Source organism: Mycteria americana, chromosome 8 (assembly GCF_035582795.1).
Source record: "Mycteria americana isolate JAX WOST 10 ecotype Jacksonville Zoo and Gardens chromosome 8, USCA_MyAme_1.0, whole genome shotgun sequence".
Lineage (NCBI taxonomy): Eukaryota > Metazoa > Chordata > Aves > Ciconiiformes > Ciconiidae > Mycteria > Mycteria americana.
Genome location: NC_134372.1, coordinates 22,601,627 through 22,620,190, shown reverse-complemented (window position 1 = coordinate 22,620,190; position 18,564 = coordinate 22,601,627). Strand labels below are relative to the sequence as shown.

At 48.4% G+C, this 18,564-nt stretch overlaps 1 protein-coding gene across 2 annotated transcripts in view; it reads right to left on the bottom strand.

Moving 5' to 3' along the window:
* Nucleotides 1-524: 524 nt before the first annotated feature.
* PSD2 (pleckstrin and Sec7 domain containing 2) overlaps nt 525-18,564 on the bottom strand; it is a 45,679-nt gene continuing 27,639 nt past the window's right edge. For both annotated transcript variants that reach the window (XM_075509544.1, XM_075509543.1), the window contains 8 exons: nt 18,223-18,312; nt 17,026-17,069; nt 13,106-13,296; nt 11,848-11,918; nt 4,745-4,902; nt 3,549-3,693; nt 2,323-2,466; nt 525-743 (listed from right to left, as the gene is read on the bottom strand). In XM_075509544.1, coding sequence (XP_075365659.1) covers nt 537-743; nt 2,323-2,466; nt 3,549-3,693; nt 4,745-4,902; nt 11,848-11,918; nt 13,106-13,296; nt 17,026-17,069; nt 18,223-18,312 — 1,050 coding nt within the window. In that variant the 3' untranslated portion in view covers nt 525-536. The remainder of the gene's footprint in view (nt 744-2,322; nt 2,467-3,548; nt 3,694-4,744; nt 4,903-11,847; nt 11,919-13,105; nt 13,297-17,025; nt 17,070-18,222; nt 18,313-18,564) is intronic.

The following is an 18,564-nucleotide window of genomic DNA, read 5'->3' as shown; positions in this document are numbered from 1 at the left end:
GACACCTCTTGCTTGATCGGTGACTAGCTCATGACACCCGTCCTATCGCGACGTGCTGAACGGTGCTCCTGTCGGGGGAGGGACATGCTCCCTGCCACTCTGTGCCTTTCTCTGGGAGCGCTGGCGGTGCCACAGACCATTGTCTTGGCTGAGTTTCCTGCACTGCCAGGAACTATGGACATGAATCAGTGGGGACTCCAGGGAGAGAAGGAGGAGGAGAGAGAGGGCTGCTGGAGAAAAGAGCAACCCTTGGAGAACCAGCATAACCCATTTTGCAGGCTGCGGTAGGAGGGAAAGAAAAGCCACTGGTGCTGTTGAGGATGAAGAAGAGATAGCATGTCTATGATGCTGAAATGCCAGAGCGTTGCCAGAGAGTGTCAACTAAAGGTTCTTTGATTTCTTTCGCTAGAGCAATCACCGTGTCATACACATCTACGGTTTTGCTCATGTAATTTCCTAGGTAAAATTGTGCTCATTAATCTAATCCAGGAGCGCAAAGCATCGCCAGTTCATCCCCCCTTTGCATGTGTTCCTTGTTAAGTGTTCTGCTCTAAAATGTCCTTTTCCACCTTACAGCTGAGGGACATATGCCCTTGGCTCAAGGAAGGGCTTGAATGTGTCTTCCGCAAAGTAATGTCATCAACTTCCACCTTGAAGAAACTGGTTTCAATTCTCTCCAGGTCATCTGTCCCAACTTTTATCTTCATGCACAGCAGGTTGATGTATGTCTCATAGCGGCTCTTCTGCAGGGAAAGAGGGAACAGAGAGCCTGGGAACAGGGACAGGCCACGGCATGTGTGGAAAGCAGAGGCAATGCCATCTGCTACTGCAGGAAAACCCATCCTATATCGTCAGGATCCCACTAATCACACCCAGTAAGTACTGTTTAACCACAGCATAATGCCTGGTTTATGAAAAGCCTGCAAAGACTGATCAACCCATCGTTGAATGGGTTGAGGAGAAAGGGGAGGGTTGTGCAAGACTCTCCAGTTGCTCTTATGGGTCTTGACTGCCACTCTGTATAAGGTGGATACTGGAGGCAAAACCAGACAGATCTGCTCCTTCCTGATTTAGGAGTTCCCCTCGATTGATTCAAATACTTCTGCTTGCCATTGTTTCCATCCAGTGATTCACTTGTTACTGCTGAGTTGTGCCCCCATTGCTCCTCACAGATCATAGCATAAAGGGAGGCATCTCCTCTCTGCCTGGCACCTTTATTCCAAGGCTAGATGGGACCTCTTCTTACGGACTTATGTAATACTTGTCCTTTCCCCTAACATCTCAGAGGCAGCCTATACTTGCTTCTTTGTCAGCACAAACAAACAAGCATTTCTAGAGCACATCTCGTAAGACAGATGAGATGAATTATGCTCTGGAAGTGCCAGCTTCTCCTTGCAGACTGAAAAGGCAGCCTAGAGAAAACGCTCAGATGGAGACTTGTCTGCAGGCATCCAAAACAAGATGTCTGGAAAACAGGAGGCAGCAGCAAGCAACTATTTGAAGGGTTGGTACAAAGACAAGGGAACCAGCAGCCAGAAACTGTGGCTTTGGAGAGTCAGGCTGGGCGTTACACAAAAGGATGGTGCAGCCCTGGTATGCAGGAGGTGGGACATTTCCATCCTTGGAGATTTCTGAGACTTGGCCACAAAATGACGCACTCAGCCTGGGCTAATACTGGGAATAATCCAAGGTCCTGCTGGAAGCAGGACTAGAGGCCTCCAGCAGTCCCTTCCCACTGACACCTATGTGGCAGGAATCACACCTTCTGCTCAACTCTCACTGGAACAAAACATCCCATTTCTCCCACAATTAAATGCTTCTTAGACTTTGCAGGGAGTTTAAACTTATCTACATGCATCCTCAAAGAGTCTGTAATCAGCTGTAATGCTGGTTTTAGCTTTATTTACAGAAACAGTTGCAGCAAAACAAGATTAATTCTCCCAGGGATTCTCTTAGCTTTTTATTAATGTTGCTGAAAAAGACTGATGCACACCGAGAACTGAACCACTTTCTTACTTGGGACCTGAGGAAATGTTAAGTTTCAGCACAGTAAAGGAAGATTTTATTTATTTCTCTCATCAGTTTTCCCCTCCTCTGGTTAGAAAACACAGAGGGGAGGAAATGTCTGTTATTTCTTTTTTTAGCTTCAGTGCAAAACAGTGAGGCTTGCTGCTGCCCCAAGACACCCATCCAGCTTGTGAGCCCTTGTCCTTCTCTCTCCTTTCACGCTCTCCCAGGCTCACAGCATCCACTCCAAAGTTCTTAGTTCTCCTCAATCAGCCAAAGTATCATTTATCACAGAAAAGATGAAAGTTCCTTTACCTCAAATATTAGGTAATGTTCTTTGAGCCTGTATTCCTCAGCCTCTTTTGACTTGAGGCTCTTCTCTACAGGATGTAATTTATGCTCTGCTAATTCGTCTGCAATCTGCTTCATTTTATTTTCATGAGACCTCAGCTGTTCCTCCTGCCGAGAGAAGCGTGTCAGGTATTAAAATGTAGGAGTGCAACACCCAAGTGCACCACCTGCCTGTTGATGTGGGATCTGTCTCTGCAAGGACTTAAGCTTAGCTACTGTGCTGGAGCCAAAGGTGTGCAGTACATTTGCAAATTCATCTGATAAGCAGAGGTGAAACACAAGTATTTGAGTATGATCATAACTCATGTATCACAAGTGCCAAGAATGGATTTCTCTGGCACCTGGACTTCTTTAGCATCATAAACATGAAATGCTCTGCATCCTTTTAACAGCCAGGCAGAACCAGCAGTGTCCCAAGAGCTGCTCATCCTGCTCTTTTTTGAGATAAAAGTACCCTCCCCATCTGGGCTTTGAGAAAGGCAACATCTGGCCACGTCTGGTTCAGCAGATAGGAGCTGTATCTCTGCCCTGACATTTCAGGCTATCCTCCCCTCTGCTGGAGGCCAGTGGCAGTCTGTCCCTACTTTTTGGAGGTGCTAAGGCATGTTGGGCTTTCTCTGGACAGTGCAAACAAAAGCTACTCTTTGGATGGCAGCTGCCCATTGCTCTTTGTTAACTGAGCCTTAGGCAGCCATGGTCTGTTGCACTGTGCCCCCTTGCTTCCAGAAAACCTTCCCCACTGAATGGGACTCAGACTCCCTCTTTGTCTGTGGCTTTTCAGCCTGAGAAACAACAGGGTGCCACCTCTGAGTGTCATGTTATAAAATAAATCAGGGCTGTAGCCAGCTGTTGAGCTGAGTAACACCAGCTGTTTCAACTCCAGCAACAGAAAGGTGCTGGGATGAGATGGGCAAAGAGCAATAAGCAAGCCAGAATCAATAGCCATAGAGGCAGATGTGTGTGCATAGGGTTGCTTTACAGCCATTGCAAAGGAAGCATTGGCCAGACACCGGGATTTGCCACGGTGTGTCCAAGTAGCCCACTCCACTCCCTTGTTCCTGCCCTGAGCACCTGAATGTGTCTATCAGGCAGGAGCTGGGGGAACTGTGGATGGGCTTAGCCTGAGCTGTGTGCTGAAGGGCTGGCTGAGTGCCAGGCATGTTCCCATTGCTTCTTCTCTCACACATTACCTGGCACAGCTTGGTCATGGACGAAGGCAGGAGCGGGCGGCAGAACTTCTTCATGGAGCAGATTGCAGCTGGGAAGGCTGGGGCAGAGAAAATGGCAGCAACAAGGTTGATTCGCAGGATCCAGGAGAGCATTTCTTCCTTACTTCTGTTATGGAGGAGGGGGAAGAGAGAGGGTGTCCGTAAAGGCTCCTGACCCAGGACCAGCCAGCTCAGAACAGCCCTGGAGCCACCAGGAGGCCATTGGTGGCCTTGCTTTGAAGCCATTTCTGTGCCACCCTGGGTTGTGAACAGAGGAAAACACTGTCTAATTGGCTCCTCTAGAGTGCCCTAATGATTTCAGGGCTGTTGTCTGCCTCTTGAAGCCCTAGCAGCCCTGCCTTCCTCATCAGCTCTGATTGCACTCCCTGAGGAGCTGGGGAAAGGTGGCATGGTGGCAAGGGCCAAGGATATCCTGCTCTTCAGAGAGTAGGAACCACAAAACAGACGTACCACGGAGCAGGGTGGACCCCTTATTTGTGTCATTCGTGGGTCCCTCATCAGATCTTTTCAGGCACTGCTCTCTCCAGCCTTCAAGTGGGTTTTCACTGCACAAATTCAGATGTCAAGCTTTAGCTTGACATTAGTACCCCAGCCCAATTTACAGATAATATCACCTTTCTCAGTAGGAGACAAGAAAAACATCAGACAGAAGATGACTCAATCACACTTGACACGTATTAGCAGAGCAACTTTCCTCTGCAATGGACTAAGGAAGAAAGAAGATATAGCCTGGCTGGGGAGACTTCTTTAATGAGCTTTAGACAGTTTCCCCATCAAAAGCTGACGAGGGGAACCATCAGCTCCTTAGTTCAATGCACCATATAGATTTTCTTCCTTACACAGACTGACAACAGAAGTTAGTAAAGTAAGCCCTTTACTCAGCCCTTTACATCCCAGCCCATCCTGCTCAGCCCACCTTGGTGACAGATGAGAAAGGACCTCCAGGACTGACACACAGCTACCAAGAGTGACAGGTAGAAACTGTGACCCCATGACCAAGTCCTATAGACCTCACCCTCAGCCCTCCTGCTCAGCACCTTCCTCCCCCCAGGTTTGTCCCCTAATGTGTGTGTTGTTCTGGCCAGGTCGGAGGGAGTCTGGCGGTGGCTGGAGGTCAGGCTGCCCATCCAGGCTCTGTGGGAAGAGCTGGTACTTACGGGGCCTGGAAGAGGAAGACTCTCCAGTCAGCCGTCTTCAGCTTGAGCACGTTGGACTTCTTGCTGTAGTCAGAGGCTTTCGTGGCTAAGGCGTGGTGCACACGGATGGCATTTTTCAGATCCACTTCAGAGAGGTCTTTGTCAGGTTTATATTCATCCTGTGAATAGGAACGTTAATTGGATAATGACAACACTAACATTTGCGGGCTACTTTAATAAACCTGCCTTTCTCTCTGTGCTATAATCACAGAGTGCCAAGACCAGGAAAAGCACTGCTTTGTACAGTAAATGCTAGGAGCTGATAATGATAATAATTAACATCTGGCAACTTCTTCTACCATTGAGTTTGCTGGGAAGATGTGAAGAAGGAGATGAAAGTTTTAAATGTAATTATCAATAGTTATCTCTAACACAGCACACGCCTGAGGCTTTGGGAGAAGGCACAAGACAGGGCCAGGTTTCTGCAGAGCTTCAACCACAGTGCAGAGCTTAAGCTGGGATGCAACTCCTAGTCATTGGCAGGTATCAGCGAGCACCTACCCTGGTGCTGCAGCTTTGTGTGGTGGAGGATGAGGGCTTGGGTTTTGCACCATCTCGGGCAGCTCTGCAACAGCAGCATTCCTGCAGCCAGTGCACCTCCATGCAGGTGTGGGGCTTGCTGGGCAGTTGTCAGACTGAGCATGGCCCACCTGAACCATATTTGGTCTCTCTTTAGTACATGTGCCCCTTTGGCATGGTCTCTCATGTAATTCCCTAGACTGGTACTTGCAAATTGCAGCAGCATTCCCTGTATTCCTGCTTTACTTTATCCACTGAAGGACAATTTCACACAAGTAGGGAATGTAGCAATAAATATATATGTATATATTTTATAAACAGATAGAAGATACCAAACATGGGATTCTGAAAGGATGATCTTGGCACAGCACTTTTTAGGAAAAAAAGGAGTTCAATCAATCCTGTGTTTACCCTTTGCTTTCCCAGTCACTGAGCTGCTGGCCACTTAAAGCGATACCCTCCCTCCCACTCTGCATCCTTGCCAGCTCAACAGCTGGTCCAGCCAGGTGGTGGGATGGAAGGATGGACAGACAGATGGATGCACACATGCATGGATAGGTGGATGTAAGAAAACCTGGCCCTGGCTAAAATAAACCACCACTCCACCACCCCCGGCCATGTTAGAGGCCATGTCAGGACAGGATGTCCCTGGAAGGGCCTGCCTTGCCCTGCTGATTACAGTGCAAACCTACAGGACTAATTTGCTCTTATGTTTTGCTTTCCTTGACTGTCCTTGGCTGTCAGCTCTGTGTGCTCTGTGTCTAATGTGCTCTGTCGTGTGCTCTGTCTAATGGTGGTGGTCTATGTGTCCCAGCCCTTCCTTAGATTTCAAGCTAGAGCTTGGTCTGTTCTGCAGATTTGCAAAAAGATGTTTTTTTCTTGTGTCCTGGTGATACAAATCCAGCTGTTCAGAGAAAAGCCATGCTACAGTCTCCTGGTTGCTAACCCTTGTCAGTAAGGCTGTTCTCTGGTGTAGGGTCAGAAAGGTTTCCCCTCTGTTGCTCTTCAGAGCACCAGGAACCAGTACTCCCCAGCCCATGGATGTGGCTCACCCAGACCCTTGCTCCTGATGGGAAATAAGCTTCTGAAGCCTTTCCTTCCTTCCTTTTTTGAAGCAATCATCCCATCCAGGAGAGTGGTTGCTGTAACGTGTCCACCGGCATGTAATACTTGGCCTTGTGCAAAGAAATGCCATGCAGCCCAGAGCCCAGAAATGTCTGGCATGGGCACCTGGCTCATGTGACTGCCTTCTTAAAGGTGAACCCCAAAGAAAACCCTGGGTGTCCAGCAGAGGAAGGGGTGGGTGCTGCAGGCACCCTGCATTCAGGGTGACATTCAGATGGGCTGCACTGCAGGGCAGTATAGATGACCTTTCCACAGTGGGGACTTCGGTAGCCAGAGGAATAGGCTATTAGCCTTTTAACAAAGAAAAACAAATGCATTGCCTTATGAGGACCAAATATGTTACTCCACTTGGAGAGAAATAGTTGCTTGAGGAAGACATTGCTGCTCAGGCCTCATATATTGTAGAGAGATGTCCAATTCTGGATGTTTTTCCAAGGCTGAAGCTCTTTGGGTCTGAATAAATCTGACTGTGATGCACATGATCTCTTATTTCAAGATAAGCTTTCTGAAAATACAGTGCAAATAGCTAGGCTTAATGGAATGTGACAAGGAGAAACTGCCACCGCTGCAAACTGGTTTGACTAATGCAGATCTTCACCTTGAATGGTATCACCATGTATTGCCTCTACTGATTTCAGGCTCACAGGCATCAATGTAGGTGTAAGGAAAAGCCAAATATTCTTTTTCTAACACTGGGCCCAGTAAATCAGCATAAGGTTGAATCAAGCAGGTTCTCTCTACCTTCTGCCTTCCTGCTGGTGGAAACAGGCTGTGTTTGCAGGAGTACATGGTGCTGGAGGCTCACTTCTGCACGGGCTCGCTCTGCTGGGAAGCTCATCTTAATGCCTGTGCTGCAGTAGTCATAATGATATGTATGGCTGCCGATGCTCAAGACCTCTGTGTGCTCTTAAACAGGCACCCTCCACAAACATCTCCAAGGCTGTACGATGCCACACACACATGGCTGGAGCCATCACAGTGCCCAGCACTTACACCATAGTGTAGGCTACACCGCATAGCTTTCCCCTGGAGAATAATCCCACTGCCCTTCAGCAAAGCATGTCAGCTCTGCTCCAAAGCCTCCAGCAGCTTCTCTACATTTTGCCTCACTCCCTTTTTGAGCTTTGATGTAAGTTTAAATGTGTGCATAGACTGCTGCTGAGGAAGAGACATGTCCAAAAACATAATAGTAACACAGACACTTTCAGTGAAGGGATTCTGGTTTAAACCTCAAAGAAACTGACTGATACTAAAACATAAGCAGTATCATATTTGGAGGAACTTCAGGCAACGTTTTGTCTACACTGTAGTACCACTAACCTCACTCTCACCTTTTTCATGGTGTTATCCTGCCATTTCCTGGCAAAGGCAAATTTGGTATCACAGGGCTGTCAAATTTTTGTCTTATGTGTTCTGCACTGTTCACACAGGTACTTGTCACTGGGAAATGGGCAAGGTATGCTGTGCCACACCAGTCCAGTTACCCTTAGCCCCCAGCCCTTGAATGGTGACATGTTTATTTTTCCTTTGCTTCTCCAGGTATCGGATGGTGGGGATCAGCAATTTTCAGGGTCTGTTTTGGGGATATCTTCTGCAGGAATTGAGCCCAGGTGTGGACGCTTTGTTTCAGAATCCCTCTACCTTGATTTCATTCACTTTCAGCTTTTAATGTTGATGGTGTAGACAGAGTCCTCATTCATGTGCCTTGCCTGCCTGCACAAAGGCTCTGCTTAAACATGCATGACCACCCCCTTGCCTGGGCTTAGTTTCTGCCATGGCAGTGCTCCATGGTGTCTTTGGTTCACTATTCTGATGCCAGCTCTCCCCTGCTGCCCACCCCTGCGAGTGGGTGGTGGGAGATCCACAACTAATATGAGCTCCCCAGCTCAAAGCTTGTTTTGTCAAGAAAAAGCATCTATCTCTTGTGCCTGCCTTTGTAGGGCACCTGGATGGGGTGAGAGAGCCCAGTGTATTGGTCCTGCTGCCCTCTCCTCTGGACTCAGCACCAGCCCTGAGCAGTGATGTAAATACGGACGTGGAGCTACAGAGATTTCTCATGCTCTGACTTATGAGTGGATTTTCCTCTTTTTCCTTTTCTTCAGTTCACATCTACCAGCCTAAACAAACTGTTTAACGAGGAAAACTAACCACTGTGCCCTTTTCAGTCTGGTCATGAACTTGGCGCTTCAAGTAGCACTACCATGGCAAGGGCCTGCCTGCATGGGACAGCATCTGTGGCTTGGGGCTACACTGGGAACTCCTTCATGGTTGGGGGCTGCAAGGGCAGACCCTGCGGGAAGACTTGCACCCTTTCCAGTACTTCCATATAAAAGCACCTCATGCTTTATAGCTCTCCATCATTCCTTTCAACACCCCTCTATGTGTGGTGATTAAGGGTTATTATCCCAGTTTCACAGAGGTGAAGTAAGTTGCCAAAGGCCATGGAGTGAGTCAGTGCCCAGTACAGATTAGAGCGCAGGAGAGGTGAGCCCTGCTCCCAAGCCTGCATTTCTTCCTCAAGACTGTGCTGCATCCCTTTAGGGGATCAAGCAATTGCTTCAGCAGACTATGCTAGAACATGCTAATCCAGCAATTAACATTGGCGAGTCAATGATATGTGACATCTCTACATCAGCAGGTTTATGGCTGCTGCCTGAATTGCTTCTAACAGACTGACTTCTACCTGTCCACCCACCCACCCACTCTTCTGCTTATCTTATGTCCACCTCTCTCTGTATCTGGCCATTCCTCCTTTCTATACAACTATCTGCCCAGGCCCTCCTTCCCCCGCTCCTTCCCTCTCTCTCTCACTCTTATTTCTACTCAACTTGCTCCCCAAAACCAAACTGAGTAGAGTTTCCTATTAAACTTATGGTAATTTCCTATTAAAGCCTAGATCCTTGGTTTGGTCTGAGCAAAAAACCGGAACAGGCTGAACCTGTGCTCCATGGCATCAGGTGGATCTGTAAGCAGATACTTTCTCCTCTGTCTTCACATCAGAAAATCTTTTCCCAGTGATTTGTGCTTGAGCCAGGTTCTACCTTATGTTTATATGCAGGCACCTTCCACTGAGTGCTTGGGAGGCTGGCAAACCATTTCCTTCCTGTATTGCACAATTCTCTTGTTCTGCAAAACACCCCATAGGCAAGAAATTGCACTAAGAATCAGCAGGGCAGGTGGATGTTTATCCACTCTCTGTTGTGGTGCTGGGAATGTTTGGAAGTGGCAGGGCAAGGACTTTGTCTTCGTGGTCTCATCCTTCTATCCTGTCTCTGAAAGCCTGATAGACACTGTCTACAGCCAAGCCCAGCCCAAGGAATCCTCTGAAGAGGACCATATAGAGTCTGGCAGCAGCTCATGACTAAGAAACCCCTCTTTGCCCAGATCCTTTGCCCAAACGTTCCTCAGGTTGATTTTTGTTGTTGTTCCAAATGCTACTTCCCTGGGGCACGCTTGGCAATTCCGGTCCCCCCTGCTAATTACACATCAGTCATGACTGTTATTTATCAGACTCTTTCATAACCTAGCCAAATCTTACGTGTTTTGCTTCTTCAGTCCTTGTCCATAAAGAAAGCCCTCAGTGTCTTAACCATTTGCTTCTGAAGGTCATCTAGATAAGAACATTGGTCTTCTAACTGCCACGTCAATCTAATCCTCACTCTCTTTTTAAATTCTAAACACTTAGTACTAACATAACAAACTATGTTAATATAACACTCTGGATGGTTACTGCTGCTAGCCTTGTACAGCAAAGAAAACCCAACCCCTCTGCCCCATCAACAGCAATGACATTCAGTGTTGGCTTCATGGCTCCTTCTAGTGTTGTCCAAGCAGTCAAGAAAATCTTCAGTAAACCGGATTTTGGTCCAGCATGGGAATAAAATTCTGTCCTGAAAGTGTATTTCATTCCAAATATATACCCCCTCAACAGACTCATCCCAAGAGACATTCCCTAGAAGTCCTTGGTGAAAAGTTCATTTAGATCCAAATTATTCCTGTGATTTTGATGAAATGGCATTTTTTTCCACAGAAAAATTGTCATAAAATTAAATTTTTATGCTAGCTCTGTACCAGTTAAATCTTCATGCATCACCCATGGTCAGCATGAGGACCTCTTTGGTGGACTCCATGTGGAGACTTGTAACAAGGCAAGAGACTGAGATGTAAGAAAAGTGCCACTGACTTGAAGAATGCCACTCTTAGAGGGCTGGAGAAGATCTGGGCTCTTCTGTATGCTGCAGCTTCCCTCAGCTGCAGGAGAGAGTGGCAAGGCTGTAAAAATACCACTTGGCTAAGAGCAACCCCCACTGTAAATTACAATTGGCTGCCAGATTTCTGTTGGCTTTGTGACATGTGCCATAGGATCTGGCAAAACACAAGAATCATTGGGTGTGCTACAAGCTCTGAGTCATAATTCTGCACTGCCCTGAGGATCTTTCTGCCTTTCTTATATAATCCAATGTTTGTTTACTCTCATTGCTTTGGAGATAATACTGCAATACATAGGAACATCTACCCCCAGGGAGTGCTGTTCCAGCAAGGTGAGTTCAATGGGTTACTGCACAGCACGTGCTACTAAGGTAGTTCAGACCTAGTTCAGTGGGTTATTCTGTTGCATGATGAATGGACATTTGGCATCCCTGGCTGGCTCACACTGACATTCAAGTGAGCCCCTATCCAGGCTCCTTGGATTTTCCCACAGAAAAGACTATCCATGGAAATCCTCCTAGCATCCAAGTGTCTTGAAAGGCAGAGAGCTGAATGCTATAGCATGCAGGGAAGCTCTTCCATGGTGACTTTGCCTCCCATGAGGACCTGGGATTTATACTTGTGTTGACTAGAGGTGGCTACAGAATGAACAGAGATGAAGAGGCAGAAAGTGTCACTTGGCAACCCATGGAAGGACCCAGCTCAGCAAGGTCCTGAAGGAGAAGAGAAATTTTAAGCATGGTCCATACCGGACTCAGTGAAGCTGCTCATAATCAGATCTATGCCAGCAAATAAAACAATAGGCAGGATAAGACTGGTCTGATGCTCTGCCTCTTCAGTTTCCTATTGCATGTCTCACCAACATCCTACTTCACCTATTCCATATCATCTGTTCATTTGTCCTCCCCAATAGCTCCTACTTGAGGGGACACTTCTGCAGAAATCTTGCCTCAATGTTCCCTCTTTCATACTTCTTCCTGTATGGCCCTCTTTTGAGGCTGTGAATAGTGCCCTTAGCATGAACACCACCACCAAAGATGACCACATCCTCCAGTTCTGTATACTGGTCTCTGGAGGAGCTCTGTAGATGTCCATGCATGCATTAGGACATAGATTCACCTCTACTTGCATTTATGGGTCTCCTGCTTAGGACAGCATGGCTTCTTTGGAGACAGCATGAAATAGCAAATGGGATAGTCCGCCACGGTTACCTTTTGTAAATAAAGGACAGTCCCTTTAAGCACAGCATAAAATTTCTTCCAACCTCTTCTTCCTCTGGGAGCTAAAAAAGGAAGAACATTTAATTATACATGTCTGCTGCTGCCAGTGCTGCTTGGCTTTCACATTTCTGGCAAAACCAACCCTTCTCCTGACGCACCACAGGCATGCACCAATGCCCAGACCTCATACACCTCCACGCTATTGCTTATGAGTGGCTTGTCTGCAGGGACACATGTTTGAGAGACATGGGCTGGGAGATGCAGCCTCCCAGCAGGAACACAAGCAGGTCAAAACCGAAGATGAGCTGGTATAGGGGTACCAGTGGACACATGCAGGAAGTCTCTGTTCCTCCCAGCCCAGGTTCATGTTCCTTGGACTAAACACTTGATGAGCAGAGACATTCCCTGAGCTCCTCTGCTTCAGATGAGTTAGGCAGACATGCTCTACATAAGGCAGCTTCTATTCCACTGAGGAGGGAGCATTACTACCAGCCGTCTTGATGGACTTGGGGACAGAGAGCTTGCTGGAAGCTGGAGAGGGGCAGGAGGTGAGGGGAGCCATCTACGTCACCACAAGACAGCTGATCTTCCAGGCATGGGCTATTAAGAAAGTGCTGGAAGCAAGGGAGGCTTTTGGCGGTAATATCTACTCAAGACTTTTAATCAGCTGCAGTGACTGGGTCTATCATATCAATTAGCAAAAGCAGTTATCCAAGTTTTCGTTAATCTCTGCTCATTAACAGCTCCCAAATATATTTTTCTTTACCTTTCCTGTAATCCCATAGGCTGACAGCAGAGCTATGAGGCACCCAGCCAGCACACGGCAGCTGTTTCCAGCACATGGCAGAATATGGGCAGGAACAAAGCTGCAAAGACCAGATTGTCCCCAAGGTCAGGGCTGGGGTGGACAACTGCTGTGGAACCAGCCTCACCCCATTGCTCAGTGTGGGATTTCAGGATTATGCCCAGGAACAGGATGGAAGACCAGGTCTACCTGTGTGGGACAGGCACTGTTATGTTTCTTGGCAGTGAGAAGGGAAGACTGAGGCCTCCTGAAAACATTAATGTCTACAAATGCCTCAAAACACCCTCCTTTCCCTGTCCCCTGGCACTCATGGATCTGGGGATCTCTCTTGTGTTCCCTGGGATGCGGTGAGGAAATGCTTTCAGCAGGAGAGCCAGGCAGAAGGCTAGGGCAAGGCTCTGGTACTGCCTGGGGCACATCTCCTCCTGTCCCATTAACACATACTTCTCTTCCCATCCATGTCTGCATGGGTTTTACGCGTGAGGACACCATGCTTGTAGGTGATCGCATTCAGCGCTTGGGGGATGTCCAGGAAGGGGTTGCTGCTGTCAACAATCCTTGTCACTTTCTTCGCACTGGCTCCAAATTTGTCATCTACCAGCTCCGAGAGTGATTTCCTCAACTCGTCCTCATCACTTGGAAACAAAGTCAGAGAAGAGATTGAGTGGAGGACATGTGGGTTGGGTCACAGTGTGCCCTATCTGCTTTGATTTTAAAGAAAGTTATTTATTATAGGATGAGTCAGGGAAAGAAAATGAAAGGAGGCACAGGGACTGTAACATGCAGAGTGTGCCAATGGTGGTGATCTGGACATAGCTGGGAGGAGCGTGGGTGACAGGTAACTGTCCCAGTGGTCCCCCTGTGAGGTACCTTACCAAAACAGGTAAGGGAATAGGTGCTTGTCTGAACACAAGTAAACTGCAGACACACCATTGCTGAGGACTACAGGCATTTCACAGGAAGAGTCTCCAATTCTGTGCCCTAAAATCAGAGCTTAAGGAGGTCTTTTGCTGAAGACCATGTATCACCGGGGCTTCTCAACCTCTGAGAGGCAGCCCCTGGGGCCTCCTAAATACTGAAGGAGCTTGAGGAATGTCCTCAGCATCTCTGAGGAACAAAAGTTCTGCAGACATTACGGAGATGGGCCACGTGATCAAAAAAACACAAACCCTGGCATAGATTATACGTCAGCTCCCCTTTTTGTGTCCTCAAGGTGGGCCAGCAGAGAGCAAGAAATGCTGGTCATTTCCATAAAAATTTCTTCTCCTCATGGATCTCCTGGTCCTGGACCCTGGACAGCAAGGGCTGAGCAGCTTAGGGAAGTGTCCACTGACTCCACCAAGCCTGCCTTTTCCTGTTTGGAGTAAAACCTACTCTGGCGCATAGAAACTGGAACTTGTATGGGAAGTGGTATTTCCCAGTGTCCCTGGGACATATAGGAGGATGAGCAAACAGGGAATTTCTGCCCTGCGTGATACATGTCAATGTCTAAATGGTATGAGTGGTCACCTTAGGTTGCAGATTAGATTGGGACCAAACCTCAGCTGAGGAGTGACTCAGGGATGAATCCACTAGCTGGGATGTGAGCAGTAAAATACCACACTTCTTCACCTGCAGCAAGTAGATGGCCAAAGCATCAAACACCTCTTGGAAGAGAAGGATGATTTGTCAGGCCTCAGCACCTACAGGAGTCCTGGGGCTTAGGCAGAGCCCAGACACTACACCTGGGTGGGGAGTTAGTGGGGCTCACTTCTCTGAGCTGCACCAGAGGGACCCCTCTGAGCTCCTGCTTGCTGCTGGGATGATGGTCGTATACCTGCCTGTCCAGCTGGGCTTTGTGAGCAAGGGCATTTCATTCCCTGGGATGGGCAAGGACAGAAGGCAGAGGCAAGCAGGGAGAAGACAGTCTTGCCTGTGCAAGGTTACAATTCAGTGCCATGTCTCTGAACGAAAACCAGGTACCTCACATCAGGGAGCACCTGTCCCACAGCAGAGGATCTGGGAGGTCTCTTGTGTTGCAGCCTGTCCATCTGCAACAAAGCAGGACACCCTGCAGCAAGGCAGGTCCCAGGCCAGTGTGGGGTGAATGAGGGGGTGCAAGGGTACAAGCGGGGTGGGCGGAAGAGGGCAGGAGGGGGGCTAGATGCTGCTGACTGGAACTGCACCGCTGCAGCAGGACCCCGGGGGGCTGACATCCCTCAGATGTGCCCAAGCCAGGGAGCGTGTGCTAGCAGGTGTTGCGTAACCACTGCCCACATCCAGCGAGCAGATGCACTTCAGCTGAACTCCTCTTACATAAACTGTCCCACTGGCACCTTCTGCGGAGCCACAGAGCTCCCTCTTGCGACTACGTCCACCCGCTGACCAGGCCTCTGCTGCAGAGCTGGCATTGCTGCTTTCCTCTCACACAGATGCCATGCAAGATTATTTTTAAAGTGAAATCGATGCTATGTGACCCGCTAAGAAACCATTGCCCTTCCAGGGCCACCAGCTGGCTGTGTCCCTCCCGAAGGAGACACCGTCCCATAGCAAGCACTGCTGCCTTCGGGGCATGGCTGGCAATGGAGGATCCTGTTCTGCAAAGCTTGACCCAGGTAGCTGGGGAGGGAGGTAGGATCAAACCATCCTCTCACACTTTTCTGGCCAGGACAACATGAAGAGAAGAACAGGTAATGGAGTTAATGGCCTAGAAGGTCCTGTTCAGTCCCATGACCTTCTGGAGACAAGGGAGGTCTGAGGCTATAGCCTCAGAGAAGGAGAGGAGAGGAGAGGAGAGGAGAGGAGAGGAGAGGAGAGGAGAGGAGAGGAGAGGAGAGGAGAGGAGAGGAGAGGAGAGGAGAGGAGAGGAGAGGAGAGGAGAGGAGAGGAGAGGAGAGGAGAGGAGAGGAGAGGACATCCACTGTGTTAGCTTAAGGCTCCAGGTCAGTCATGGGCTTCCCCATGGCAGTGGTGGGGAGGCATTGGGGCTGGGGAGCACAGCGCATCCCTCGCTGAGGGTCCTGGCCTGTGCTCTGGGCAGGGCGTGGGTAGCAGAGCAGGGGAAGAAGGGCACAGGGGAAGAAGGGCTGCAGAAGGTGCTGTGTGAACCTGTCATGGAGGCCACCATGCTATCTGTTCCCAGACTTGTTTCAGGGTAACAGATGATGATCTGGAGGAAGGAGACAGAGTGCATCTCACCAAGTTTGTGGATGAGAGGTACAGGGCCACCACTCAGAAGGACAAGAGCCTCACTAAATGCAGTACCCCAGTACTGCACTGGGGTGAAGTGGTCCTGCAGAAGGGTCGGCCAGGGCTGATGGCTGGGGAGCAGCTCTGCAGAAAAGGCCCTGCATCTCTTGGTGAACAGCAAGATTAACAGGAGACAGCCAGTGTGTCCTGGCAGAAACAGAGGCCAAGAGCATTCTGGGCTGTGTAACAGCGGCACCGTGAGGACGCTAAGGGAAGTGATCATCCTCCTCTATTCTGCATTCATTACATCATATCTTGATAGAGCAAACAGTATTGGGACCCCAATATAGGAAAGGGCATCAACAAGGTGGAGAGAGTTCAGCAGAGCCCATCAAGATGCCTGGGGGCTGGAGCACTTGCAATGTAAGAACTGACTGAGGGAACTGGACTTGTTCAACCTAGAGAAGAGATGGCTTTGGGGGACCTCATGGCAGCCTTCCAATATGTGTGAGGAGGTCATCAAGGGGACAAAGCCAGGCTCTTCACTATGGTGCGTGGCAGGAGGACAAGATACAGTGGGCATAAGTCAAAACAACAGCAGTTTCAAATAGATAAGAAAAAAATGTCACTCAGAATAATTAAGCATTGGTTCATGGATCCAGAGGGGCTGTGGGTTCTCTATGCTTGGAGGTTTTCAGGATCAAACTGAACAAAGCCCTGAGCATCCTGGTCTGAATTCAGTGTCAACCATACTTTGAGGAGGAAGCTGGACTGGAGATCTCGCAAGGTCCCTTCCCTCCTGAGTGATTCTCTGATACTATTTCCAGGAGAAACTATGTAGAAGAGATGGAAAGTCTCGGTGACCAATATAACCCCAGATCTTGAGCTCTTTGTGCAAAGACCTCTGAAGCACCTGAAGAGGGACCAGCATTTTATAGGTGTAATAGTAAACAAAGAGGGCATTCCCTTCCTTTAGATCATGCCTGTGGACCCTGTGTCCACAGACTGCCACCAACCTCCCCGTCTGCTTTTGTGTCTAAGCCATAAATAAACCCAGCTTGCCTACAGGAGGAACTTCAGTGCTTAAGGGCTTGGCAGGAAATGTTCTGGGAGCTTCTGGGGCTAAAAACATGACTCAAGACCTGTCAGCTACTTTGAAAGACACACTATCTCTCAAATGCTTAACATATACTTACATGGCCCACTCCAGCTTCTCATTCTTGATGGAGTTATATAGTGTCTGAAACAAGAACATGGTATTAGCTGTGTCTCTCGTGGAAGACGTCTGGGTTGTGGAGACCATCTCCTCCATACCCTGTCTGTGTTCTTGGAGAGATACTTTCCTTGCTGAACTGTCCTGGACAAGTATTCACCAGTGAGCAGGACAATTGCTGTCCCACTAAACCCTTTTTTGTCTATGTGCCATGCTAGGTATTGGACTGGACACATCAGCAGCAGAGGGGTCTGGCAGCCAGCCTTGCTCAGGAGCCTGTATATGACATTTTTGACTAATTCTGGGTGCTGCGCTTAGTCCTGAGTGACTCCTGGCCTACACAAAGATGGTAGAAGACTCTGGGGTATGCCAAGACACCTCCAGTGTCTTGACTAGGGGAAAGGGACAGTGGAGGCTTGAACACTGCCCTGAGAAGCAGGAGAGGGATGAATGACCTTGGGGATCAGCTTTTCCAGTTCCTCCTGTGCAAAATTCCAGTGGCTTCCCTGAGACACTTGGAAAGAAGCAGGAACAGGCTAGGAAAGCAGAATGTGTAGGTGGCCCTGACCATACTGAAGGGTGGGGTAGGGTGAGGTCTGCTGGGAGATGGTGGTGTGGTCTAAAGCATGGTGTGACACCCCTGATGTTGCACTGGTCGTTTCAACCTCCTTCGATGCAGCAAAATCCAGGTCAGGTTGCTGTACCTGCAGCAAGTGCAGACAACAGTGGTGGTATTAAACCACGTGGAAGGAGAAAATACTCACTTTGGGGTGTTTAACCAATATCCTATGGTACTGAACTAGTTGTGTTGGAGCACTACATCTAATTACATGGAAATGAAGGCAGAGAAAAGTATCAGTGCCAGATGGTCATATTTAGGGGTGGGGGGTACCTTGTTCTCTGCGTTGTCTGGTGCATTACAGAGCTACTGTGGGGGAGAGGGACCCCTGGTGTGCTCTGAGGGAAGATATGCCACAAATCTGGATACAACACCACCAGGGAACAGACCTCTGGTGGCTCACTGCAAGTTAGCAGAAGCTATCCATGTGGGTTCCAATTCTTCTAATGAAACAATTCTGCACTGGAAAATTCTGATTCAAGGGCTCAGAGTGTCCCAGCAGGACTAGGTGGCACTACAATAATAATGACAGTATTCCACTGTCTATTTATATCATGTTACCTTCAGCAAATCTTTTGCAAAGTCCTTCCCATCATTCAGCCCATCCAGGTTTGCTATGAACTGTTGACACGACATCCTTTTGCCAATATTCTGTAAGGCAAAGAAGCATCTCATTAAACTTCTGGAGAATTTTTACTTTAATCAGAGTGTCTTTTAAAGAACTATTTTATACGTAGTAGTGAAGACTGGGTTTGCCCCAAGAGTTCAAAGCTGAAAGGTCCTCTGCTCTGATTTTCTATTGGGCTCTTCGCTTTATTTGATCATGCCAGCAAATGTTTCAAATGACCTCTTTTTTAATGGTGGAGATAAAACACCTGAAAATAACCTCTCCAGCTCTTGCTC